Source organism: Hyaena hyaena, unplaced genomic scaffold (assembly GCF_003009895.1).
Source record: "Hyaena hyaena isolate Hyena2069 unplaced genomic scaffold, ASM300989v1 scaffold_109, whole genome shotgun sequence".
NCBI lineage: Eukaryota > Metazoa > Chordata > Mammalia > Carnivora > Hyaenidae > Hyaena > Hyaena hyaena.
Window position 1 is genome coordinate 3,666,825 of NW_024080740.1, and position 27,119 is coordinate 3,693,943.

A 27,119-nucleotide genomic window follows, 5' to 3' on the forward strand; every position below is an offset into this window, starting at 1 on the left:
CAGAGATCCATAGTCTGGACCTGAGAAACTCACCACTTCACTTTTCTGAGCCTGGATTTCTGCCATTTCAAAATGAAATGGTTTGACAGGAGTCAGTAGACCTTTGCTGAGCATTTACTACCACCAGAGTGGGAAAGCAGTGTGCTAGGAGCCAAACTTGGGACCACCTTGACATTTCCTTCCAGACCAAATAATAGATCATTCTTGTCTTGTTTTTAAAATGGATGACAATCAAGGAGCCTGGGTGGCTTGGTCAGTTGAGCGTCCAAATCTTTATTTCAGCTCAGGTCGTGACCCCAGGGTCCTGGGACTGAGCCTCATGTCAGGCTCTGTGCTGAGCATAGATCCTGCTTAAGATTCTCTCTTTCTCTTCCCCTGCCGTTCTCCCGTGCTCATGCTCACTCTCTCTCTCTCTCTCTCTCTGTCTCTAAGTAAATAAATAAAATAAAACACTGATTTTGATCACTAATATATCCAAAACTAACACAGTACATGTGAGATAGCATAAGGAAACACTAACAGTAAAAGTAGTTTCCAAGTTGGGGTAATTAACACTTATCATTTGTTATAAAAGCAGAGGCAAATTATTTTAGTCATTAGCACAAAGGTAGTGAAATTTGGCTTATGTCAACTCAGTAAGATGGCAGGAGGAAACTGATTAGGAAGATGATGCAGAAGATAGCTACTTTTCTACCATTTTGCTCTTAACAGTGCTATAGGAAAAAGAACTATACTGGTGAGAATCTTCTTAGAGATGGGAGGGAAAAGCATTATCTTAAAGGATTCTAGATATGTATCTAGTTCCTTTCTAGATATAATACTAGTGTTATCAATACTAGTTAACACTTACTGGGTCTTACCGTGTACCAGGTGTTATGCTAATTGCCGTAATCATTCTAGTGTAATATTTAAGCCCTAACTAAAAGAGGATAGAACCATTATTCCTATCCTACAGTAGAAGAAACTGAGATTTAGAAAGATTAAGTAATTTATCCAAAGTCACTTAGGCAGTAAAGCGCCAGAGCCAGAACTCTCTGGCTTCTAATAACCTTTACTCTGGCACTGATTGAATCCACTGGTTAAATCCACTGTGCTCCATGACCACAGACTGACTCTTAATCCATTTGGTATTCTCGTAAAAAGTCACATCATGGTAACAAGTAAAAATGGTATGAATATAGGAAGAGGTTATATTAAAACCATCACTGCTGACTAGGGGTTGAGACAGCAAGGAAAACAGAAAACAAAACATACACAACAAAAATATAGCACACATTCTGTCAACATCGATCCTCTGTGAATCAAAAGAATAGACATCCTAATTCTATAAGCAAGAGAAAGGGGTTGGAAAAAATATAGTGCTGACCATGTGATTTCCTGGTGGAATTATTAGGACTGTTGAAAGTTAAGAAACATAAAACATTAACTATATGCTGGAAGCCAGAATAATATAGACTCATTCATGAAACAGTAGTTATTGATTTTTTAAAAAATTTTTGAATGTTTATTTTTGAGAGAAAGGGAGAGAGAACAAGAATGGAGGTGGGGGAAGGGGAAAGAGAAAGGGGAAAGAGAAAGACACAGAGTCCTAAGCAGGCTCCAGGCTCTGAGCTGTCAGCACAGAGCTCGACGTGGTGCTTGAACTCAGGAACTGCACTGCAAGATCATGATTTGAGGGGAAGTTGGTCACTTAACCAACTGAGCCACCCAGGTGCCTCATGAAACACTAGTTGCTGCTAAAGAAAGGGATCAATCAATATTCACTGCCAATTATATGTTAAATTCTATGCTAAATACCTTAAGAAAAACAGATTTATGCATTATCACGTCCCAATTTTTATTAAAAGTTTATATTTATAAATTTAAAGGTTTACGTACATGCTTAATAGAATTCTTATATGTGACCGAAAATTAGTACTGTCAATTAAAGCTCAAGATATTCCAAGGATTTTTTTTTTTTTTTCCTTAGGAAATCACACAGCCTCCTTTGAGTTCCTTGAAGGGGTTTTTGTCCTCTGGGATACCCTTTACTAGTGGATCTTCACCAGATCTTTCTTCAACATAATCCCTTACTTCTTCACAACATTTGGAGACCTTAAAGGAAAGGAGAAAGAAATGACACATTCGGGTCAATACAGAATGCTTCAGAATCCAAGAATGATTATAATTTTTGTATTCTTTTAAATGTGGCTCTGCTTTCTGCCAATGTATATGTACTTTCTAGGAGAGAAGAAGGAGTGGCTACTTTCCTTCCTGACCTCCTGGATATCTTCAAGCCAAGGATAACCATGTGATCACACTCCAGCTGATCACACATCAGCTGATCACACTCTCAGTAGACACTGCCTCCAACTTCTCTAAAGGAGACAGGATTCACTGATCAGAACAGCTGGCAACAAAAGCCAACAGTGTTACTCACCAGAGTGAGCACTGATTACATCCTTTTCCTCATTCTAAAAATGTGACTTGTAAAGGTGGAAGCGAATGAATAATTCCAGGCTTATCACCACTGCTGGATTCTCAGAAGTAGACATGTGTAATTTTATTTTAAGCTCATTTATAATGATTGATCATGACAGTACATTAGAAGGTGAGCTCCAAAGGGTCAGGGACCTTTGTCTGATTTGTTCACGTGTATCCCAGGCATCTAGAGCACAGACTGCATTTATAGTTGGCGCTCCATAAATAAGTATTTGTTGAACTGAGAGGTTTTTTTTTTTTTAATGAGATTGATCTTCCCTCTTCCCTCATCTGTACTATAATAGTAACAAGTTCATGAAAAATCAGGCTTTAGTACTTTAATGGACTCAGCCAGAGCCTGAATGATCCATGTAACATTTTACATACTTTTTAGAAAGAGTCAATGTTCTATAACATATATAAATATAATTGTATGTGTGTGTATATACATGCATATACAGGATCAAATTATTCTTTCCTTTTAACTTTCAACTTGTTTCCTTTCACTTAATACACCATTCATGAAATTAACATGAAACTACTTCATTTCCAGCAGCCCATTAGGTGGCCATTCCATAAGCTATCTAGCTATTGTGTTTTTTAGTAAAATACTTATGCTATTTTTATATGTAAATTTCCAGCAACATTAGATATGAGACTTAAGATTACTTTATAACTCTGAAAACTCATTACGTACAGATTAGAAAACATCATTCCTAACTGGGGCAAGGCCTTGGTCAAGTGGCTCCTTCAGCTGGAGTTTATATACAATTTTAAAATATGCAGTAATTTAGATTCATATTTTTTTCCTTCTCAAAACGAAGATTTAGATTTCCCCTCTTTTTTTTTTTTTTTTTTTTTTAACACTTCTTCAAGCGCCAGCTTTTTGGGCCCCAATCAGGGGTCAGGAATAGAGGTTTAATTGCTGTCCTAATTCTGGGGTCAGTGAGGGGCTGGTTTTGACAATGCCTCACTGGGATCTGGGGCTATATGGAGCCATAAATTACCCTCAAATCTCATCTGAGTGTGTTGTTCAAAATGTATTTCAGTGGGCTTGTTGTAAGTATAGATAGTTTAATATAGGATTACATGGCGTCATGGAAGGCATGAACACTTGATTCAGGCCACTCCAGGTTTGAATTTTGGTTCTACTCACTTAACCGCTATAGGTGCTTAGTTAGGAGAGTTCATCTAAGGTTTAGTAACTGCACTATGAAATAGGAACAACAGCACTAATTGTATTAAGTTCCCAGCATATAACAGATAATCAAATGGCAGCTATTTTCAGCTATTACCACAAAGATTATCTTTAGTCTTTGCCCACTGCATTGACATATAATCACTGCAAATCTGTCCGCTCTATAAACGGGATGCAAGTAGTTGTCTTACTATGACAAGAAAGCAAAATAGGTTGAGGTATATTATGAGTCAGTCTAGGTCTCAGACATCAATAATAATTGAAAAAGTAGTAATAATAGTAGAAAGCACTTGCTATGTCCTAGGTATTGTTCTCAGAGCTTTATATATATTATCCCATTTATTCCCCCAATTGCCCTCTGAATTAGATTTTGTTACTATTCCCATTTTACAGAAAATATCTCAGGTGAGAAGGTTCCACAGAAAGAAAGTTGAGGAGCCAGATTCTGAGTTAGGGTTGTGGTCCCAGTATCTATCCACTGGACCCTACTATACAGATGCTATGTCATCCTGTATCAGAACTGTCGGGTCAGGACCTGAAATTTGTGTGTGTGTGTGTGTGTGTGTGTGTGTGTGTGTGTGTGTGTGTAGTTTTAGCAGTCTGGTATTAAATTAGTGTGACTTCCAAGAGTGAGGAGATGTTGAGTAGTAGGGAAAAGGAACCCCCAAACTTGACAGATGGTGGGATGTATGTGATATTACCCCCCCAAAAAAAAAAATTCCCAGGTGGGCTTGCCACAAGTGAATGATAAACATGAATACAACCAAATTGCCTTCAAAACAACAATCCTGAGGATATAAATAATCAAACAGCTTTTGGATGTTTCAGGTAAGAAAAAAAAAACACTTCCCTTTATGCCAAAAGTTTTTTTTTCCCTAAATTATAAAGATTTTAACTTTTTTGTTGTGAGCTACAAACTTTTTGTGCTGTTTATAACGTTAATTATTTTAACAACAAAATACATCTTGCTAGTATGGAAAGGGCAACAGGGGAGTTTGAGACAATTACAAAGGGGAAAAAACCCAAAATTTCAATCTTTGTTGGGAGTAAGAATTTTGACCAAAGTACAAAGATAATGCAAACTACTCCCCTCCCTTTTTGTTGCGCTGGCTTGATAAAATAAATTTTTGAAAAAATATAAAATATACTCTTATTACTCATGCAGGAGTGTTTGTTCTACTTACTTTCCTAAAATGAAGATATCTAAAATACATAACTACATCTTCCAAGCTTCGGTCACTGTTTGTTCGGAGGAAACTTCTATTCCTTTGTCATTTCTGGCCCTTTTAACAGCAGAGAACTCTTGGGAACCATTTCCAAGATCTGTCAGATGTTTTTAGGAGGAACGAGTGAGTTCTTATGCTTGAACTCATTTTTGTTTGCAAAGAAGGAATAGAATGTACTTCTTCATTACTAGCCATGACAGTGCTGGAAGGGATGAGGTCTTGGCTAAAAGTATTTAAACATCAAACTACTGTATTAAACAAAAAGAAAATCTTATCAATTTAGAAAAGTAAAAATAAAATGCTTGTATGCATTGCTTCACTTTACTTCTTAGCTAAAATATGGTCTCTGTCTCATTTTCATTCTTTCTTCCTCTTTCTTTCTTTCCTTCATTTTTAAAAAAACTCCATAAAAATGTAGAAAAACATTTTTTAGCTTAGTGGTCATACAAAAATGGGCTAAGGACTGGATTTGGCCCATGAAAAATAGTTTGCCAAATCTTTGATTTACAGTCTAGTCAAGAGATAATTATGATTACTAACTTTCTTAATCTCTGATGATTTTTTTACCTGAACAGCTTATTTTTAACTACATTGAGCTTCTCCAGTAAACGATATGAGAGAGGACAAATAATTTCCCCTCTGTTCTTTTAGGTTCTTGGCTGAGACACCCCTGTAATAAAAAAGGCAGATTAACAGGAGAAAAACACACAGAAATTTAATAATGTGTACCTCCTGTATACATGGGAGAGGCCCAGAAGAACCAAATAACCTCACCAAAATGACCTAAGACACCCCTTTAAATACCATCTCCAGCTGAAGACAAAAGATGTCGGGGGGATGTGGGGGAAAAGCCAGTCACGGGAGGTTTCGTGAGGAAAACCAGTCATCAAAAACCCACTTAAATCAAGTGAATTTAAGTTCTTGCCTTCTCTACTGATAAGAGTTTCTAGTAATTTAGAGTCTCCTCTAAATCCTAAATCTCTAAATGCCTTCTCTTCCTGCTACACACAAGACACCCTTACAAACGGAGACATCTCTTATAACTGTAAACGTCTCTTACAAAGGGGCAACTTGTACTTCGTTTCCAGAGCTTCTCTACTATCTCCTGTTTCTTAAAAATAATCAGCCTAAAATAATACTAATGCCAAAGGAACATATTTTGGGATAGAAAATTTTGCTCCCCTGCAACGGTTTCTGACCTGGTGGTAGTAATGCCATATCTACAGCTTAAAATAAAATTCCAAAGAAAGCAGCAGTTTACCAGCATTCTTTCCAGCGTTACTTCTTTCTTGAGCTGGTCGACTTCCATCTTCAATTTGTCCTTTTCTGTTAGGTCCTCAATATTGATGACTGGCATCTTTTGCCTGTTGAAAAAATAGACAGTTTGTACACCTGAACTGCCAGCCTTGAGTCCAGCCAATGTTAGCCAACCCTTCCCTCCGCTCTTCACTTACTAAGTGAACTCTTCCTTTGTTTTAGTTTTCTGTGATAATGGATTTCTTACGAACGCTCTCTGAACAATTCTAGCACTGCATGCTGGCCTTGCAATTTTAAAGCTCCTTTATAATCTTCACTAATATGATTAAACCAAGCATTGGATTCTAAACACCTGCTCGTAAGCTTGTGGGGAGAGGTCAGTTTAATCTTCTGTGATCTTAAACACTCAGAGCCTCTCTTTTTCCCTGTTTTTTGACACAATTTAAAAATTTGGGTTTCCAACCTTCATCTCCAACACCAAAGCCCTCCACCCTATGATTAATGCCATTTAAATTAGTTTGAGGTCATTTTGAGGACTGCCCATTAATCCCCTAAATCGCTAGAGTGCTTAATCTGGTATTAACAGAGAACCATACAGAAACTGTTATTATGAGGTCTTTATAAATAATAGATTGAACTATGAACCAATAGAGCAGAAACACAGCAAACAATTTTATTAATCAAAAACAAACTAGCATGTTACGCTAAACAATACCTGGAAGTGTGTGTAACTGTCACAATGCATTGATAGCAATGCTGAGCAGATGTAGCAGGTTAAAGGTCGCATAGTGGGTCTGATCTATTGAGGATGCACATCACAGAAGAAGGGTCTTCTGCACTCTCAGCAATCTCTTCTCATTGATTAGATCAGTGGGCAAGGGGGAAGATGGTGGTACCCGTACGCAACGGTCTGGAAAATATTTCATTGTAGCCAAGTGGCATCACTTAAAATCTCACCTTTTTTGGTCCTCTCTTTTTCTTCTTTGTCTCCCTGGCCCAATTTTTATAATGACATATAGGTTTATGAACGTGGACATATTCAGGTCACCTGCTATTTTAGCGAACATTGTACATCTACATAAAAAAATTCTGCTAATAATTTATCAGAAATTAACTTACTTCTTTGTGCTTATACAGTGTTATCATTTCTAAAACCTTTCAGGGAATATCATTTCCCTTCTCAGTCTTATAAAAGACTGTTCTTCTCTGGAAAATTGGCATTTTATTTATTTTTTTAAGTTGTTTTTTTTTCTTTTTCTTTTTTTTTTTTTTTCTGAGAGAAACCATGTGAGTGGGGGAGGAGCAGATAGAGAGAGAGGAGACTCCCAGGCAGGCTCCATACTGTCAGCTCAGAGCCCAATGAGGAGCTCAAACTCATGAAACCATGAGATCATGACTTGAGCCAAAACGAAGAGTCCAATGCTTAACTGATGGACTCACGCAGGCATCTGGAAACAGACATTTTAGCGTGTTTTTAGGAACAAGTCCCAGCACAAATATAGAAAAGAACATTCTATCAGTACCCAAGTCAATGTTTCCCATACTTTTTACTTTTGCTATTCTGTTCTTATTTTAAGAAACAATATGACAACAAAAAGTTTATTCCTTCCTATGTAATTACTGCTTAGTATTCAAGAGCCCATGCTCAAGTTTATTCTCCCCTTCCTTCTCAATACATTCAGACTATCTATAACCATTCAAAAGTGTATCTACCTCTGCTGTTCATTTTTAGCTGTTGACACTGGCCTTTGCACAACTTTTCTCCATTTTGGAAAACTAATTCCATTTGGCAATGGCTGTGACACAGTGCATAAAAAAATTCACTTTAGGGCTCCTTAAAATATAAGCCCAATCTAAGAGGTTTTGATTTGGAACAGGGTTTAGAACTTCATTTTCTCTGTTCTAGAGAATCCCTACAGTATTTTTGCCAATGAAATAATCACTCATTGGCTCTTGATATGTGTGTGGTCCTGATCATGTTACTTAACTCTCTGTGCCTCAGTTTCTCAGGAAATAGGAACAATATTATTACCTACATTGTAGATTTCTTGAAAGGACTAAAGACTACAAAGAGTATGTAGTACGGAGCTAGTGTTCAGTACATGTTAGCTGGTTAGTACACTATACCTCCTGTACTTCCAGATTTTCAAACTGTGCTTACCTTACATGTCATTTGCTGATAGGTAGCTTTATAAGTGCTTTTAAAGGATATCATGTGGACATGATTTCATTCATTTAATATCATGCATAGCAGATACCGTTGGTGCCCTGCCTAGATTCCTCTTTCCAGGATGGGATATTCATCTCCCCAACACCTGCAGGTGTTGACTGCCAAGGGCAAGCCTTCTGCATAAGTTTGTTCTTGGATGATGGAAATCACTTCAGCTGATGTCTGGGAGACTATACTTTCAGCTGGCCCCTGTAGCACATGGCTGGCTAAAGTGAGGTTCTAATAGCTCAGACTACTTGCCTCTGGGCTGAACAACCTTATGATTGAGAACCTTCCAGAGCCCCCATTGCATCAGGATCAGCTAGACTCTGAAACTACAACTTTGCTTAACTTCTGACTCATTCATGCTTTCTGCCCTCCTTCAGAGGCTTTTCCTGAGAGCTCACCCTTGATAAGTCACTTGGACAAAGATCTCTGCCTTGGGCTCTGCTTCTAAAAAATCTAAGGCACAATGGGTTATAAGGAGCTTTAGAAGAGTATTCATATCTTTCATAACTTTTACGTCCTTTCTCCTGCATTGTTCAATATATAAAAGGGAATCATGAAGAGTTGAAAAAGTCACTTGCAACCTACATCGTAAATATTCACCTAGACACATAGAAACATGTAAAGTATCTAACTTTATTAACAAATGATCTCCCAACTCTAAACTGCTGTGATTCACCATTTTAATAATATTCTTTTAATTTTTTTTCACATTTCTTTATTTTTGAGAGAGAGAGACAGAGCACGAGCAGGGGAAGGGCAGAGAGAGAGGAAGACACAGAATCTGAAGGAGGCTCCAAGCTCCGAGCTGTCAGCACAGAGCCGACATGGGGCTCAAACCTATGAACTGTGAGATCATGACTTGAGCAGAAGTCAGCCACCCAACAGACTGAGCCACCCAGGCACCCCAATTTTAATAATATTTAAGGTAAAACACATTTGCTTTGGTAGAGGTAAATCTAAGAAAATGTGAGTATGCTTGCAAAATTTGATGCCATAGGACTTGCATGAGAAAACTCAAAGAGCAAGGATCAAAACTCTAACCTCCCTCAAGGACACCCAGACACACAGAGAAGGGCAGTGTATATTGCCTGTGTGTAGTCCAAAGGCTCAGAGTTGCACTGAAGGGTTTAAAAGAATTCAGATACAGCAACATCTAATCATCCCTTCTCCCATTTTACAGATGAAGCAAATGTGGTCCAGAGAACTGAAGTGCCCCAAATCATACAATCCATGGCAATAGAGCTGGGGTTATAGCACAAGTGTTTGTTTACTGGTCTGGGGTATTTTCAACTCCAGCATACTTATCTTTGTTTTTGTTTTTGGTTTTCAGCGCACTTTGTTACTCTTTTCCCGATTAGTGTAAAAGAATAGATTTGTTTTTCATACCCTAAAATTACACAGAAAGAAAGCACAAAATTGAAAACAAAGGGCAGTAAGCTCACCCTGCCATATCTACCCCCTCCCTCCATACCTGGGCCACTCATATTCAAAGCTTTGAAGTTGGGTCACCTGTCTATGGAAAGTCCTAAGATCTTGTAACTGGCCCTACTATCAAGCTCACCTATTACTCACCCCACCTCCTCCAGAATATAAAAGGGAAGGACAGAAGACACAAAGCGACAAGCTAAGGTAGCAATTTGCGGCTAACTCAGGGGAGAAACATACCCTAGTAGAAGATATTTGCCTTTTTACTTCTTCTTCTTACTTCTCTACTTCTTCTTCCATCCTGTACTACAGTCAGAGGAGATGAGGTCCAAAACGACAAAGGGAATAGAAGAGGGAGGAAGTATCTCAGAGTTGTGCTCCATCAATAGAGCTGTGGTTCTCAGTGGGGGCAATACTGCCCCCTCCAGGGCCTTTTGAAAATATGCTAGGTTGTTCATGATCTTCCCTGGTTTTGTGGGTGTGGGTGAGGGATGTAGGGAAGATAAATCTATGTAGAGTAACTTAAGTGTCTCACTAATGTGTTTAGCATTTCCTTTAGGTTTCTTGCTACTTTATTCCAGAATTAACATGGGCTAGTATAAATTTCAAAAGCTACCTGTTTTCTGCTTGTTTTTACGTATTATAGATAAGCATATTTTGAAATAAGGGAATTTGACAAAATATTTTACTTATAGGGAGCCTGGGTGGCTAAGTCAGTTAAGCGTCCTACTCTCAGGCTTCGGCTCAGGTTATGATCTCACAGTTCGTAAGTTTGAGCCCCACATCTGGCTCTGTACTGACAGTGCAGAGCCTGCTTGAGAGTCTCTCTCTCTCTCTCTCTCTCTCTCTCTCTCTCTCTGCCCTGTTCCTGTTCCTGCACACACGTTTGCACGCATGCACACACACGCGCACACACACACACTCTCTCTCTCTCTCAAAAATAAATAAAATATTTAACTTATAAGGATATATTAGGAGAAATGACTGAAATTATTTTTATAAGTCCCCCATTTTATACAGAGGACCAATCGCACGTTCTTTGAAATAGAAATCTTGCTAGCACGCTTTAAATATTTTGATTTATAAACATCAGTCTGACACTTTTTCAGAAACAAATCCACTCTATTATGTACAATAAATTTGTAATCATATGGCTATAAATTTTCTTACCTTGTACTATTCTTTTTTGTCCTGACATTTGGACCTATACAAATAGCTAACGTTTTATTCATTCATTCAGCAAATATTTACTGAGTGCTATTATGTGCCAGACACTATTCTAGATGCTTGAGTGTAGAGCAGAGAAAAATATAAAAAACATTGCCCATGAGGAATGTACATTCTAATGAGGGAGAAAGATGATAAACAAGATAAAATGTACCATATATTAGATTGTGATAAGTGCTAGGGGAGGTATAATAAGTAATTTGTTTATTTCACAGACATTTATAAGATCCTACTTTCCAAGTCTTGCTCTTAGCAATGAGATGTAATGGTGAATGCAACAGGTAAGTTCCCTGCTGTTGCAGAGCTTAGATAACAGTGAGAGGAACAGACAAGTAAAACAAAACAAATAAACATTGTGGTACCAGATGACAAAGGCTATAGTTTATGATAAAGAGTGACTGGGATATGAAGCAACATCATATAGACTGATTAGAGGTAGTGCCAGTGGGACCAAGACTGTCAAGAAGGAGCCAGTAACGATCAGGAGATGAGCATTTCATGCAAGGAGAAGGGCTAGGCAGGAGGAAGAGCTCATGCAAAGGACCTGAGGTAGAAACAAATTTGTTGCAGTGGGAGAGTAGAGAACACAGTGTAAGTTGAATATACACTCAAGGGAGATTTGATGGAGAGTGAGGGGTGAGGTCAATAAGGGCGACGGCAGCCAGATCACACAGAGAATAAATAAAGTGAGAAGCTAATGAGGGGTTCTGATTTTATTTTTAAGGGAGGTATTGTGACATGGTATGCTGTGTTAAAAATACTCTGCTGTGTGGAGCTGAGTGGGGAACAAAAGTGGAAACTGGGAGTTTATGTAAGAATTTGACACAACGGTCCCTTAAGAACAAATAGATCTGAACTATATTAGCGGCCATGGATATAAAAATATATGGGCAGATTAAAAATGTGAGTTGGAGGTAGAATTGACAGGACTATCTATGGATTGGGTGATGAAGAGATGGGACATGTCAAGAGTGACTTCACAGTTTGGGGCCTGAAAGTCTACACAGAAGTGTCATTGACAGAAAGAAAGAAGGTCAGGGTATATACAACCAAGGCTTCAATTTAAGACATATAATATTTGAGACATATAATAGACATCCAAGTACAGACATTAAGTAGATATAAGTGTTTAGAATTCAGAAGTGAGATCAAGACTATACGCAAATATATGTATACGTGTATGTATAGATAAGTATGTATATACACTTGAAATCATATAAGAAAAAAGTACAGAAAGACAAGAGTTCTCAAGGTTGAGCTTGGAGTCACCCTGACCTTCACTGGGCAAGCAGAGGAGAAGGACAGATTGAGAAGGAAGAGTCCATTAAATAGGGGAATACCAGAAGAATGAAGTGTCATAAAAACTAAGAGAAAAGCATGAAATACTTTGAAAAGTTTGAAACTGTAAAATATTGTTGAGACAAAACATAAATGTGGTCCTTGGTGACCTCAGAGGCAGCTGCTTTGGTTGTCATTTGAATTGAGAGGTCCAGTAAGATGTGGAAACATAATGAGGTGCCCTTGACAGGAGTACTTCCTGTTCTTCTTCCAGATATGGAAGTTTAATTGGAGTGCAATGTGGAAAAAAAGGGAGATAAGGAGGTGAAGCAGATAGTGAAGAAAACATTTCTAGTACGTTTTGCTGGAAAATGGAGCAGTGAAATAAGGCTCTAACATAATAAGTAGTTATTTCTTAAAATAACTAATCGAAGCTTTCTCAGGGTAAACGTTGAGCTACACACCTTTCTTTTGAAAAATAAGAAAGGGGGAGATGTTGGGAGCCATTCTGAGCCCACTAGTCGAGAAAACTCCTGGTGAGGTTAAAGCAAGTTTGCACGGTCTCTTGCCAATCAGATGATGACCGATATCCACCCCCACTCAATTATTTCTGCTTGAGCACCAACCCCCAAGGTACCTTCTTGATCAATATGGGGAGTGACTTGTCCCCTTATTCCGGCCCTGGAATGATGATTGCACCTTGTGAAGGAACTTATTGTGGGAACTTCTTCTTTTGATTATGGGAACAGACATCGTGTCTCCAGCAGGTCCTGTTTCCCTCCATACTTTCCCTTGAGCTATGAACAGGCTAATGACCCTTACTCACAAAAGATTGACTTTCACATGTACAATTCTGTTTCTACCGTTGCGTTAGTCCTGGATGTTCATACAGCTCAACATGTAAATCAACTAGCCAAAAATGTCTCTCATGCCCTAGCTAGTCAAGAAATCATAAAACTAGACACAAAGGTAAATGTCCTCGAAGAGGCTAGTCTGTGTATTGGAAATGAGCTAAACTCTTTAAAGGTATGGTTGGCTCTCCGGTGCCATAAAGAATACAACCAGAAAATCAAGTCTTGCCCGGAGACAAAGAGCCTAACTTAGAGAGAAGGAACAGATAAGAGCAGAAGATAAGTTAGTACATACGCCTTTGCTAACCGATGGTGTATAGCAGCCCCTTCCCTAAGGCCTACATTGCACAAACACCTTCCCTTACCCTGGCAGCTGTGATGAGGATGGATAAGAGGATCTACAAACCTATGACTTAATCTTAGTGTTATTAAAATGTGAACACCTTGTTATTTTCTTAATTACTCAACCTCACGATAATTGGGGCAGTTCTGCAAGAAGACTTCTGTAAAACCTGTTTCTGTACATTTTCCAAAAACACCTTATCACAAAGAGCTATCCATTGTAAAAATTCCATTTCCTGATGCCATGTTAACATTTGACCTATAAATAAAGACACCAAAACCGACAGGACGGAGATGCCTGCCTGGTGGTCAGAAAGGATCTCGGGGCTCTCTCACTCTCTCTCTCTCACCGACACCATCCATCCTTCAGGGACCCCTGGACCTGTCGGAGCCGGCGCGGCCTCCGACAAGTGGTGCCTGAACAGCGGACCTGAAGGTAATCTCTTTAAATTATGTCGTTTTCATTGCATTAGTCGGGACGGTTAGGATTCCACCGTAGGGTGCCGCGGACCCCCCTGCATAAGATAAGTAGGGTTAGTTGGTGGATAAGCAAAGAACTGTTTTTGAGAAGCTATGAGCCATAAAGAGTCTAAGGAAAAGAGACTCTTTATAGATGTGATACGGAGTCTGCTTACAAAAAAAAAGGGGTAAAGGTACCTTTCGACAAATTGCTCGATTTTTACATTTTGTTCAAAAACTGTGCCCCTGGTTCCCCAAGGAAGGAACTGTTAATATAAATATCTGGAATAAAGTTGGGGACGAAATTAGACAACGTCCTCAAAAAATCCCGGTCGAAATTCTTTCTCTATTGACCATTATAAAGGGGACGTTAGACCCCTCAAAAGATACTTCGGGAGTCTTTAAGCCCAGTGCCCCCCAAAATGATAATAAGGTGGACTCAGGCACTGTCCCCGAGTCCACCACTACAAAAGTTTCAAATTTAACATCAAACAATTGGGCTTTCCCTGTTCAGACTACAGGGACTTTCCCTCCATCTGGGCCACTTCCTCCCACGCCACCTTCAAAAGGAGTAGGGCTCAGAGCCACCGTTAGAGAGGCAGAAAAAGAGGGAGATACAGATTTTGTTCGCTGCTTCCCCGTTGCTCTTGGGGGAGAATTTGATGAGGACCCTTCTTGGGAACCTCTTCCCTATAAGATTATTAAGGAACTAAAAACTGCCTGCACTGAATATGGGCCACTTGCTCCCTATACACTCACATTGCTAGAGGCCCTAGTGTCCCGCTCGATGACACCTTATGACTGGATTCAGGTTGCAAAAGCCTGTCTGTCAGGAGGCCAGTATCTGCTATGGAAAGCGGAATATGATGACCTCGCTAGGAAAAGAGTAGCAATAAATAAAAGGATGAATAGGAGAGACATTACCCTCGATAAACTTCTAGGCGAGGGTGATTTTGACACTGCTCAAGCTCAAATGTATCTTAACAAAAACACCTTACAGCAGGTCACTGATTGTGCCTATAACACATGGAGAGCTTTGCCAATTGCAACAGGCAGGGCAGCTACCTTGGGAGAAATCCGACAACGATTGGATGAAAGCTATGAGGATTTTGTATCTAGACTCATACAAGCTGTTAGAAGAGTGATAACTAATGATGAGGCAGCAGACATTCTCATTAAACAACTAGCATTTGAAAACGCCTCTTCTACCTGCCAATCTTTATTATGACCCATAAGAAAAACAGGCACCTTAACCGAATATGTCAAACAAGCGCAGATGTTAAGTCCTGCCTTTATCCAGGGCGTGGCCATGGCAGCAGCTTTAAAGGGAGAAACATACCCTCAAAATGTCAGGTCCTTAGGGCAGTCAGGAGGTACTAAGAGCGAAAAACCTTCCTCAAGGTTAAATTGCTATTCTTGTGGGCAAATGGGACATTTCAGTAGGGACTGCCCCACAAAAAAGGCAAATACCTCTCTGCCAACTGCACCTGTTCCTCAGGTGATAAACAATAACAACAAGCCCAGGACTATATGCCCTAGGTGTCAAAAGGGCTTTCACTGGGCCAAAGATTGTAAATCGAAATTTCACAAAAATGGCCAGCCACTGGGAACCAATCTCCAAAAATCTCAGGACCAGGGGAACGGATTGAGGGGCCAGCCCCAGGTCCCGACACTAATTGGGGCAAAACCCCTCAGCCCTCTCCATCCGTTCGCCAATTCCAGTCAGTCTCTGAGCTCTATAGAGCAACCCCAGGCGGCGCAGGATTGGACCTCCGTTCTACCACCAGCACAATACTAACCCCTGATTCACCTCCTATAACTATTCCCACTGGTGTAAAGGGGCCCCTGCCCCCTGGGGTAGTCGGACTAATATTGGGACGGAGCTCCATCTCCCGTCAGGGGATCACTATAATCCCTGGGGTGGTTGATGCTGATTATCAGGGAGAGATCAAGGTGCTGGTCTCTCCTCCTTCTTCCACCAAGCAAATTTTTAAGGATCAGAAAATTGCCCAGTTACTATTATTGCCTTATTATCACATAGGAAAGGATGTCACTGATGCCCCCAGAGGAGAAGGAGGCTTTGGCTCTAGTGATATGGCCTTTTGGATACAGGAGATTGAAGCCTCTAGGCCCACTAAAGTATTGCAGGTTCAGGGAATTCCTATTCAAGGACTTCTAGACACCAGAGCAGATGTCTCCTGCATTGCAGGAAAAGATTGGCCTTCAGCTTGGCCAACTCAGAATGCTCCTGCTACTCTTGTGGGTATAGGACAGGCTTCTAATGTGGCAAAAAGCTCTCAAATTCTAAAATGGTCGATGAGGAAAACAATTCAGGAACTTTTTGTCTTTATGTTATTCCTTCCATCCCTTTTTCTTTATGGGGACGAGACATTTTACCCCAAATGGGAATGTTACTTTACACCCCAGATGACAAGGTCACTAATCAGATGTTACAAATGCAGCTTCATCCCAACAAAAGGCTGGACCAGACACAACAGGGTATGATAACTCCCCCGTAAATATAAAACTCAAAAAAAGGATTGGCTAGCCACACTTGTAGAAGGGGCCATTGTTCCTGTTTCTGCTGACCCAGTAATCTGGAAGTCAGATGCTCCTGTTTGGGTAGAACAATGGCCCTTAACTTCTGAGAAAATAGCAGCAGCAAGACAACTTATAGAACAAAAGCTTATGGAAGGGTATATCGAGCCTCCAATAGTCCATGGAATACTCCCGTTTTTGTTACTGGGGAAAAAATCTGGAAAATGGAGAATGTTGCAAGATCTGAGGGCCATAAATGTTACTATGGAAACTATGGGCTCTCTTCAACCAGGGCTCCCATCCCCTATAGCTGTCCTGGATAGATAGCAGATAATTGTGAAGTTTGTTGACCAGGCCCTTAAACCAGTTAGACAGGCTCATGACAACCTTTAACACAAGTAGATTACGGGCTGCACACTTAGCGTTCTGTGTTCACTCCGTGTGGTCCTGGCCAATAATAAAGACTCCCTTAATTCGGCTTCTGAGGTCTCGGTTGGTCTCTGTGTATCTCAGCATAATATTTTGGAGGTTTCAGAGAGATTATGGAGACCTCGGACCTCCAAATTCCTGTCTCATTCGCCTGCACCCTCCCCGGCTTCTGAAGATGTCCTGGGATCCGGGGAAACAGTCTTGTCTTTCCTGTCGCCCCCAAAACGGCCCCAGTTAATCTGTGGGAGTCACCTTTCTAAACCTCCGGAGGTAAGTCAATCTACCATCTGAATTCTGAACGCACATGTGCTTTTGTCTGGGGGATTAAGTGGAAGGCTGGACGCAGCTACTTCCCACCCCGGGGGCACCGAGACGTCAGTGTGGCCACTTCTGTAACCTGTAAACATGTCTTAGGTCCACTTCTGTACCTGTTTTGTCCTGTTGTCATTGTCATTGTTTTTAGTCTCATCTGTAGGAGTTCTGTGAGAGGGAGTGTAATAGCCTCTGGTGTGTATGTGAGTGTGAATGTGCGACTCAGTCTGGCTTGCTTGCCGGGTTCGATTCTGACTGAGATAAAATCAGACTGAAGAGGATGTTAACTCTCTCTGTTCCTCTGCCTAGTAGATGTGAAGGTTTCTCACTCATTCATTTCCCAAGTCAAGAGCTATAATTGGAGCCAATTGTGGTTAGTCTACCTCGGGACGGGACGGGGACTTTAAGGAATGCTCCCAAGCAGCTGACGAAACTCCTTTTGTTTCAGGGAAATTCCTGATCTTCTCCAGAGGGACATGGACTGCCTAACAACAACAACAACAACAACAACAACAACAACAACAACAACAGAAACCTGAATTCTGTTCCTCTGTCTGAGCTGACAAAATTTAAAACTGGGAATTCTCTTTATCTGCCTCCTGCTGTCACCGTGCCTGTTCTGCCTTCCCTTCCCCCTCCTGTTTCTGCACCAACTTGGGTGTGGTCTACATAACTGGTTCCTGTGCCACCCTCAGTGCCTCGGGCACATTGGCTCCTCCTTCCGCCCTCTAGGCCAAGGAGCAAAATGCACTTCCACCGAAATCTAGGTCTTGATTACTGAACATAGGTTTGGGTTTTTTAACTTCCTATTGCAGAGAAAGTAAGGCTATTTGGACCCATTGGAAAACATGGTTTGTGCTTACTTGGTTCGTGAATTTACCATTAGAAAATTCTTGCATAAACACCTCTCAGTTGGTTGCTAAGTCCTCAATTCGAGACTAAGGTTTCCTAAGAGTTAAAATTCTGCTAAGTGTACTTAAGACTGATGGAAAATAAGGAAAGCAACCCTGTATATAGGAAAATGAGAGATATGTAAGAAAGTAATTTTGTCCTAAATGAGACTGATTGTTTAGAGAGAAATGGCTTTGGGACAAAGGTTAAAAGCAAAGGAAAATTGTAGAAGGTTCATGAAGGAAAATCTTTTAAAAAGAATTTTACATATGCTCAGGATAGACTAAGGTTGAGATGAATGGAAGTTTAAAAGTACACTAGTATAAGGTTAAAACTGCTCTTCTCTCTGTTCAAAAGACAAAGTTTTCTTGGATTGTAAATCTGCTCTTGATAAGACAATGTAAACAAAGGTTTTCTCCTTTGTCTGCCAAGAAAACCAAAAGTTTTCGGTTTCATCTTTATCAGATCTTTGATTGCTTATTCAAAGGATGAAGGTCACCCCTTTTGAAAACATAGAGGTGTACTTCACAGATATATAACCAAAGGATTCAGCTCTTAAAGTTTCAGGCATTGCCCCATGGACCCATCACTCTGGAGTTAAGTAGGCCAACTCAGAAGAAACCTCAACCTGGCGAGGTGTTCCAGATCCAATCAACCAGCTTAAACTGACCCTCGAAAGGACACTGGCCCCTGAGATCTCCAGCCCTGCTCCAGCCACACCCGGGAAGCTGGCTGGTCTACACATGGCAGAAGCTTGAGGAATCACCTGTCTGATAAGATAAACTCTCCTTACTCCCTGCCCAGAAAGCTGGGGAAATAGCAAAAAGTTCTTGTTTACACTCACCTTCCTCTTATGTTCTATTGGTATTAATTGACTCTAATCTAGACACCATTTGTAAGAGCGGGGCTCATGGGAGATTCTATTAAACTAACCCTTCCTTGGTATGATGATTATGAGTTACAGGGTGTACAGGAGGTTAATTCCGCTCTCATGCCCAAGGCGATTCATTGGAGCTCTAATATTGGGCATTAGTGCACTGATCGCCATCATAGGGTCTGTGGCTGCTTCCACTGTCTCCCTTGTCCAGGAGGTACACACAACTCAACATATTGACCAATTAACTAGAAATGTCTCTTCTGCATTGGCCACTCAAGAAATAATTGACAGGAAATTGGACACTAAGGTTAATGCCTTAGAAGAGGCAGTACTGTTTATTGGAAATGAATTAAGTTTTCTAAAATCTCGTTTGGCTCTTTGATGTCACAAGGAGTATAACTGGATCTGTGTTACTCCTCTCCAACATAATGATACCGTTCACACTTGGAAGAATATCCAAAATCACCTACTTGGTATTTGGAATCATTCTAATTTTAGCATTGATGACCAAACCCTCCATGAACAGATTCAGGCTATTAATGCATCCTCTACCTTTGTCTCTCCTTCACAGGTTGCAACCTCATTTCTACAAGGGCTACAAAATTTCTTTAGTGTTCAGGAACTAAATTCACTCCTGACAAATGTTGGCATGGTGGCTGGAGTGTTGGTGCTCATTTTGTGCCTTGTTCCCTGTTTCTTTAAAATAACTAATCGAAGCTTTCTCAGGGTAAACGTTGAGCTACACACCTTTCTTTTGAAAAATAAGAAAGGGGGAGATGTTGGGAGCCATTCTGAGCCCACTAGTCGAGAAAACTCCTGGTGAGGTTAAAGCAAGTTTGCACGGTCTCTTGCCAATCAGATGATGACCGATATCCACCCCCACTCAATTATTTCTGCTTGAGCACCAACCCCCAAGGTACCTTCTTGATCAATATGGGGAGTGACTTGTCCCCTTATTCCGGCCCTGGAATGATGATTGCACCTTGTGAAGGAACTTATTGTGGGAACTTCTTCTTTTGATTATGGGAACAGACATCGTGTCTCCAGCAGGTCCTGTTTCCCTCCATACTTTCCCTTGAGCTATGAACAGGCTAATGACCCTTACTCACAAAAGATTGACCTTCACATGTACAATTCTGTTTCTACCGTTGCGTTAGTCCTGGATGTTCATACAGCTCAACATGTAAATCAACTAGCCAAAAATGTCTCTCATGCCCTAGCTAGTCAAGAAATCATAAAACTAGACACAAAGGTAAATGTCCTCGAAGAGGCTAGTCTGTGTATTGGAAATGAGCTAAACTCTTTAAAGGTATGGTTGGCTCTCCGGTGCCATAAAGAATACAACCAGAAAATCAAGTCTTGCCCGGAGACAAAGAGCCTAACTTAGAGAGAAGGAACAGATAAGAGCAGAAGATAAGTTAGTACATACGCCTTTGCTAACTGATGGTGTATAGCAGCCCCTTCCCTAAGGCCTACATTGCACAAACACCTTCCCTTACCCTGGCAGCTGTGATGAGGATGGATAAGAGGATCTACAAACCTCTGACTTAATCTTAGTGTTATTAAAATGTGAACACCTTGTTATTTTCTTAATTACTCAACCTCACGATAATTGGGGCAGTTCTGCAAGAAGACTTCTGTAAAACCTGTTTCTGTACATTTTCCAAAAACACCTTATCACAAAGAGCTATCCATTGTAAAAATTCCATTTCCTGATGCCATGTTAACATTTGACCTATAAATAAAGACACCAAAACCGACAGGACGGAGATGCCTGCCTGGTGGTCAGAAAGGATCTCGGGGCTCTCTCACTCTCTTTCACCGACACCATCCATCCTTCAGGGACCCCTGGACCTGCCAGAGCCGGCCTCCGACAGGATAGAGAGTCAAAGATGAACTTTAAGTTTGGGATGAAAACGATTTGGGATGGAGCACTCAGAATGGAAACTATTGTAAACACTGTTGTTACAGAAAAGTGACAGGAGTCAAGTCCTTGAGAAGGCAAAAGGGGAAAGGACCCAGAGCAGTAGCTAAGGGGCTGGTGTCTGATTGGACCAGGGCATGATTTCTACTGTAAGAGGCAGGAAGACAGAGAATGCTGGAGATATCATTGACCTGTAGGAACAATTCACACTTCTCTGGCTCCTTCAGTATACCTAGTCCATGCTACTCTACTCAAATGCCTTATAAAATAGACTTTTTAGTTTGACTCACTATTTTATTTGGCTAATAGTTAAGAGAGAAAAAAAAAATTAGTGAGAGTCTTAGGAGATGTACTGCCCTTTCAGACTTTTTAGTTTGACTCACTATTTTATTTGGCTAATAGTTAAGAGAGAAAAAAAAAATTAGTGAGAGTCTTAGGAGATGTACTGCCCTTTCAAACTGTAACTATCACCTACCCCCGCCCCCAAATGGCAGGATGTCCTTCCTGTGTGATTCAAGATACAAAAGCTTTTCTGCACAAAACTAGAACAAATGAACGTTTGAAGGGTTTAATGGCACTTTAGTAAGTAATGTGTAACTAACATGAGATTTGGGGTAGAGTATAGAAATTACAATATTATAGTAAGAAAGAGTGTCTTTATACTTGAAAGGTCAAGGTCCATTACTTTCTGCTAAATATAACCCTGAAAATAAGGACTTTAGTGATTAACTCTCTCAATCCTCTAATCTGATTACTAACTTTAGCAGATGTTTCTCTTGGAGCATTAGAGCAATGTATTTAAATTGTAGTGATCTATTTGTTCTCAATTATAAACTTTATGTTTGAGTAAAAAAGGAAATCTGAGATAAAGTTGTTCAGGTACTGAACTAAGGTCATGAGCACGTGTTATATATGATATGCCTGACATAGGTCCCCACTACCGTGCAAGAAAAAGAAGTGTGTACAGTGAGTGAAACCAGGGGATGGGGATTCAAACTGCCTGAGCTAGCTGCATAGCTTTGGCCGAGACACATATTCACCTGAAATTTCAGTGCTCGTTTGCAGAGTGGGGAGAATAAAGCATTTCCCTCAGTGGTTACTGTGGGAGATTTAATGAGCTAATATATGCAAAATACAATGCATACTCTCAATAAACATCATGTTCATTATTATTGTTATTGAGGTTCCCACATGATATTCAGGAGTTAGGGACAATTTTCCCTGTCTTCCCCACTTCCTGACATGCCACTGTCTAATGGATTGGTAGCCCAGGCTAGAATTGATGATGAGACTGTACTGTGCCAGCAACATCTTGGATAAAATAGTCCCAAATTTGTTCCAACCTTCTAGATGCCCTACATAATATGTAGCAACGTGAGCAAGAGAAAATATGGTCTGCCTCCTAGGTAAGACATGATAGCTGAGGGAACATACATCTAGGTACAATAGAAAGGGGGGTTCTGAGATTCTACCCTCCTGCAGAAGAAGGCAACGCTTTGCTAGAGCCACAGCATCTTTAAAAACCAACCAAAAAAAAAAAAAAAAAAAAAAAACAGCTGTTGAAGGAATGAGTCTCTATAAATAACAGGCATAGAAGATACAATGTTAGATATATTTATATGGACTGGCTATTATTTTGAATTGAGCTCTTGCTAAAATTTTATTTCCTCCTCTATGATCCCATAAAACCTAGTACATACTTTGATATTGTACCAAAAACACTATATTGCAATTTGGTTATGTAATGTTCATCTGTCTACTCTATTATGCTATGAGATCCCTAATGTGTTTGTCTTTGTGTCCCAAATGACAAACCCAGGCTTGGCACATATTACATATCCATTCTGCTTATTTTTAAAATAGTTGAGTGAAAAAATTAGCATGGTACAAGACACATTAAATACTCTATTATCTCGTTCTCCCTAAGGAGCACAAGAATAATAAAATTAGGCATAGAGAAATCTCCATCTTATTACAGAAGACTCACAGATGCACTCTATGTCTGACAGAGGGCACACTAGAGTAAATATTTCTTCAATGGCCCAACTAGCTAGAAAAATGCCTTGTTGGTGAAGAAGTTGCCTAAACTTTAACAAAATCCTCGTGATCCCTAATCTCAGAAAAGATTAACTGCCTTTCTTATCAAATGTGTAAACTTCTTGTGAGAGCCAGCTGGATTCATTTCGGATTTTATTTTTTCAGGGCTTAAGCTAATAGGCAGCAAAAATTGTGTTTACTAAGGAGTTATCAATGTAATTCCTTAAGTGACTATGTTATATAATATATATCCCCCAAATCACTGGGCTCAATTCTCCCCATGCATTCATGAGCTAGCCATGCCGCCTCTCTCTAAGGTGTCTGACAGAGAGGAGGACCATCTGCCTCAATCCTTTCCGTAACGTCATACATCATGACGACTGTCCAAACATGTGTGACTCTCAGAAGAGAGAACATCATACTTAAGGCTTGGTAGTTCCAGGAGCTAATGTGTTCCAAATCAACTTCGTATCCATTTTTTTAAGGGGTCGGGCGTGGGGCAGTGGTGAGAAAGAACAGAAGCAAGGGTCTGACACACGCACAGGCGCTCCTGGAGTCACTGCAGCTTCTGTGGGCTTTAATTCTGGTACTCAGCGCTTTCCTCCAAGGCCTTCTTCAGTAGAAAGAGCCCAGGTACGGGAATGTGAGAAAGAATACAGGGCTGTGTGTCTAGAACTTGGGTTCTAGTCTCTGCTCTGCCAACAACCAACATAAGTAAACATGACCCGCCCTTTTCTCTCTCCGGGTCTCAATTTATAATTTTGCAAAGTGAAGATAGTGGAATAGCATTCAAATTATAAGAACTCCATGCCTTATTTTACAGAACTCCAAACTGTTTTGGACCTCTATTTTTAGCCACAGCCACTAAAACTATTACTTGGTATAATAATGACAAATCAATCTGGGTGACTGTTCTTCCCAGATCCCTCCAGCCTTGCACTTCCTGTTGACTTTGGATAAAGGAATTCTTTTCCTTTGCTATGTGGCAACCTTTGGCCTAGATACTGGTTTAAAGATATAGAAGTACTATGACATCCCTACAGAGGCTGACTGTAGTAGTCACATGGCCCTTCCACATGGTCCTGAGTATAAATTCAGTAATTTAAAGTAGTCAAGGAAATTTATATTCCCCTTATATTGGAAGATACCTTCTTCATGGATATAAAAATACTCAAGTGTTTTGCAATTAAGAGGAGTAATTTCCTCCCTGATAACCTGGCCTGACAATCTCAAACTTCTAACTGTCCTCACTTGTTCAATTCTCCTTCCTGTCTCTGCTCAGCGTTCACAGGGGTGTTAAAGAGGCACCCTATGGGGGACCTGGGTGGCTCAGTCAGTTAAGCATCAGACTCTTGATTGCGGCTCAGGTCATGATCTCATGGTTTGTGAGATTGAGCCCTACCCTGAGTAGGCCCTTACTGATAGCATGAAGCCTGCTTGGGATTCTTTCTCTCCCTCTCCCCCTGCCCCTCCACTGCTCATGCTCTCTCTTTCTCTCTCTCAAAATAAATAAACTTAAAAAAAAAAAAAAAGATGTACCCTAATAGCACACAGAATAAAGGTAGAAAATAAACATTTCTAAAATACCTCTGAACTCGAATTTTGACCTGTGTCCAGAGACTCCAAACCACAGAGGGGTGAAAAGCCTGGTTTTGGCCCTTTCCCCTTCCCCTCTGTGTGCCTGTCACATAGCCTGAGTACTTAGTAGGACTAAGTCCACTGCTCTGGCTGAAAGAGCCCTGAGGCCCTTTTCTCCAGAAGAAACCATCATGGATAGATGTCTGATTGTGTGACACTTTTCCAGGCAGAGGGGTGGACTCTGAGCTCAGCCAAGAGGAGAGCTGGTGGGAACGATGTCACAGGTTTCAGTCCTCAAGGCCAGTTTTCTGATTGTATTCCTGTCTGTCTGCTCATGTCATTGTTTCTTGATTATGGTTGATACTCCATCTTAAAGTTTTGTGCCAAGGTTCTCAATGGGAATCAGGACATGGGTAATCTGGCTGGATTCTGGGCCTGTGTGTGAGAAGCTGAAGTACATCTCTTTGAGTGCCCAGGCACTTGCCCTTTAATCCTCATAACACATGTGTGGACAAGAATCGTCATTAAACCCATTTTACAGATAAGGAAACTGAGGCTCAGAGAGTTTATGTGACTTGTCTGAAGGAGCAAGGAATACCATTGCATCGTGCAATTTGCCAAAATAATCTGCCCTAATTCAAAACATTCCTCCTTTTAGATGAAGCAAAAGATGATCAAAAAGTACTAGCACCTGAGAACAAAGAGCAGGCATGACAATAGTCAATGCTGAATGATAACTTTGAATCAGTCCTTTGATATATTTTAGTCCACGTGTGAGATATATGTAATCATATTCAGAAGAATGAAAATAGATAAATTTGAATTTTCTCCTGAATGTGATACTGGATGTTTGGCAAAATTTCCCTCTCCTGTTAACATTTGAGAGTTACTGGGAGGGTCTAATCTGGTTCTCCTATGAATATGTCTTTCCCAAACCAGCTGGTATGCTAGAGCTACTTCACACTGGCTCTGGTGTGCTGATTGTACCTATTTATTTCCAACTCTGGTAGCCTGAAATTGGCCATAATGGGAGCATAATGGGAGTAGAGTAAACTATACAAACCAGAAACACTGCTCTCCCACCCCGGTTTTCTCCCTTCTGAGACCTGGTTGTTAAACATTTATCTTCATATCCTGGACTGTCAGTCTTAATCATAGATGTGTGGTAATCTGACAGCATCCGTAACACTGAATATTTCCAGATGAGGCTAGTTTTCTTAAGAATATGATTCTATGCCATGATATCAGGATAACTGTAAACTGGCACAAGGGATATAGTGTTCAAAATGCCCCAGACTGGTAACTAACTGTGAGCATAGTGTTTCTCAGAAACTTGGAAGAGTCCTGTAAACTCCTTCCAGACCTTCAGGAAAAGCCCGGAATAATTATTCCCTTGAAAATATTAAATACAACAAGAGGAAAAAGGAGGGGAAGACACATTCATCAAGAGAACCCATTAAAATGGTCTCCAAAAATATCTTTAATGTTTTATGTGAAAACTGAGTGTAGATAATTTGTTTTGTATAAATAAAAGGTTAGACTTGGGCTAGCATGTCAAAGGCGTGGTGAACTCTAATAAAGATGCACTGACAATTAGGAAATGTGCAGGAAGGGGCTGATCTGTGATCCCCTAAGCCCACTTCTCTTTGGAGTTTGATGTTCCGTCTTAAAAAACATAGCTACAATACTTACACGTGGCTCATGGTGGGTGGGGTATAACGTGGTGTAATCGTTTTTGGAAAAGTGGCAGTTTTTAACATTTATAAATATTTTGCCCAAGCGTAATAAAAGCTGTGTGTGCACACAACGCAGCTTTGTTCATAACAGTCCCAAAGTAGAAACAAGACAAATGTCCAGGAAGGGGACATCTGTCATATATTCATATGTTGGACTCAGCATTTAAAAGGAATGAACTATCAGTAATGTGGTGTATCATAAAACCAATAGTGGAGAAAAAGAAGTACAAAACTTTATAAAGCACATGCTTTAGGATTCCATTTGCATGCGATTCAAGAACAGGCAAAACGGACCTCTGAAGGTCAAAAGTGGTTGCCCCCGCCTGCGACTGGAAGGACTGGGAAAGGGCATGAGAGAATGTTCTGGGGTGCTGTAAATGTTCAAATTCTTGATTTGGAATAGTGCTGTACATTTAAGAGCTATTAGGAGTCTTTTATTAAATGGGGATTAGAGCTTGATTGAAATGTACACATCCGTATAAATGCGAATAAATACACACGGCCAAATTTCTAATCCAATTAAGGAATCTATGGCAAGGAGAGCCAGGCTCCCCTCAGCCCAAAGAATTTCACACTTTCTCTCTGCCCTTGCAATACTTACATTTCGAGCTTTCAGAACATGGGTTCAGGCTTCAGGGGGATGCTGCAAGTTGGAACCTTGTGCAATCCAACCCCCAGGTCATTTCCCTCTAGCTTGCCGACTTCCCATCACTGACACAAAGCCCCCATCTGGCCACCCCCGCCAGGCCCGGAGAGAAAGTTTGGGAGAGGCAGCTTCAACCTGGTGGGGAATTCCTCTCCCCCGCACACTTTCCTGTGCCCTGTTGGCGGCGGCGGGTCACTGAGCCGGGTGGGG

General features: G+C 40.5%; 1 protein-coding gene across 7 annotated transcripts; it reads right to left on the reverse strand.

Annotated features, from left to right (window-relative positions):
- Positions 1–1,816: 1,816 nt before the first annotated feature.
- Positions 1,817–27,095, reverse strand: GNGT1 (G protein subunit gamma transducin 1). 7 transcript variants are annotated; one of them, XM_039236255.1, is made up of 4 exons: positions 26,865–27,095; positions 6,857–7,051; positions 6,146–6,251; positions 1,817–2,094 (listed from the first exon to the last, which is right to left on the reverse strand). In XM_039236255.1, the coding sequence occupies exons 3-4, from the start codon at positions 6,239–6,241 to the stop codon at positions 1,966–1,968; spliced, it is 225 nt and encodes a 74-aa protein (XP_039092186.1). In that variant the 5' UTR covers positions 6,242–6,251; positions 6,857–7,051; positions 26,865–27,095; the 3' UTR covers positions 1,817–1,965. The 7 variants fall into 7 exon arrangements, with proteins under 7 accessions (XP_039092186.1, XP_039092184.1, XP_039092185.1 ...); XM_039236253.1 differs by having other exon boundaries at positions 6,146–6,248; positions 26,865–27,094; XM_039236254.1 differs by lacking the exon at positions 26,865–27,095 and adding an exon at positions 10,025–10,166 and having other exon boundaries at positions 6,146–6,248.
- Between the last annotated feature and the right edge of the window lie 24 nt (positions 27,096–27,119).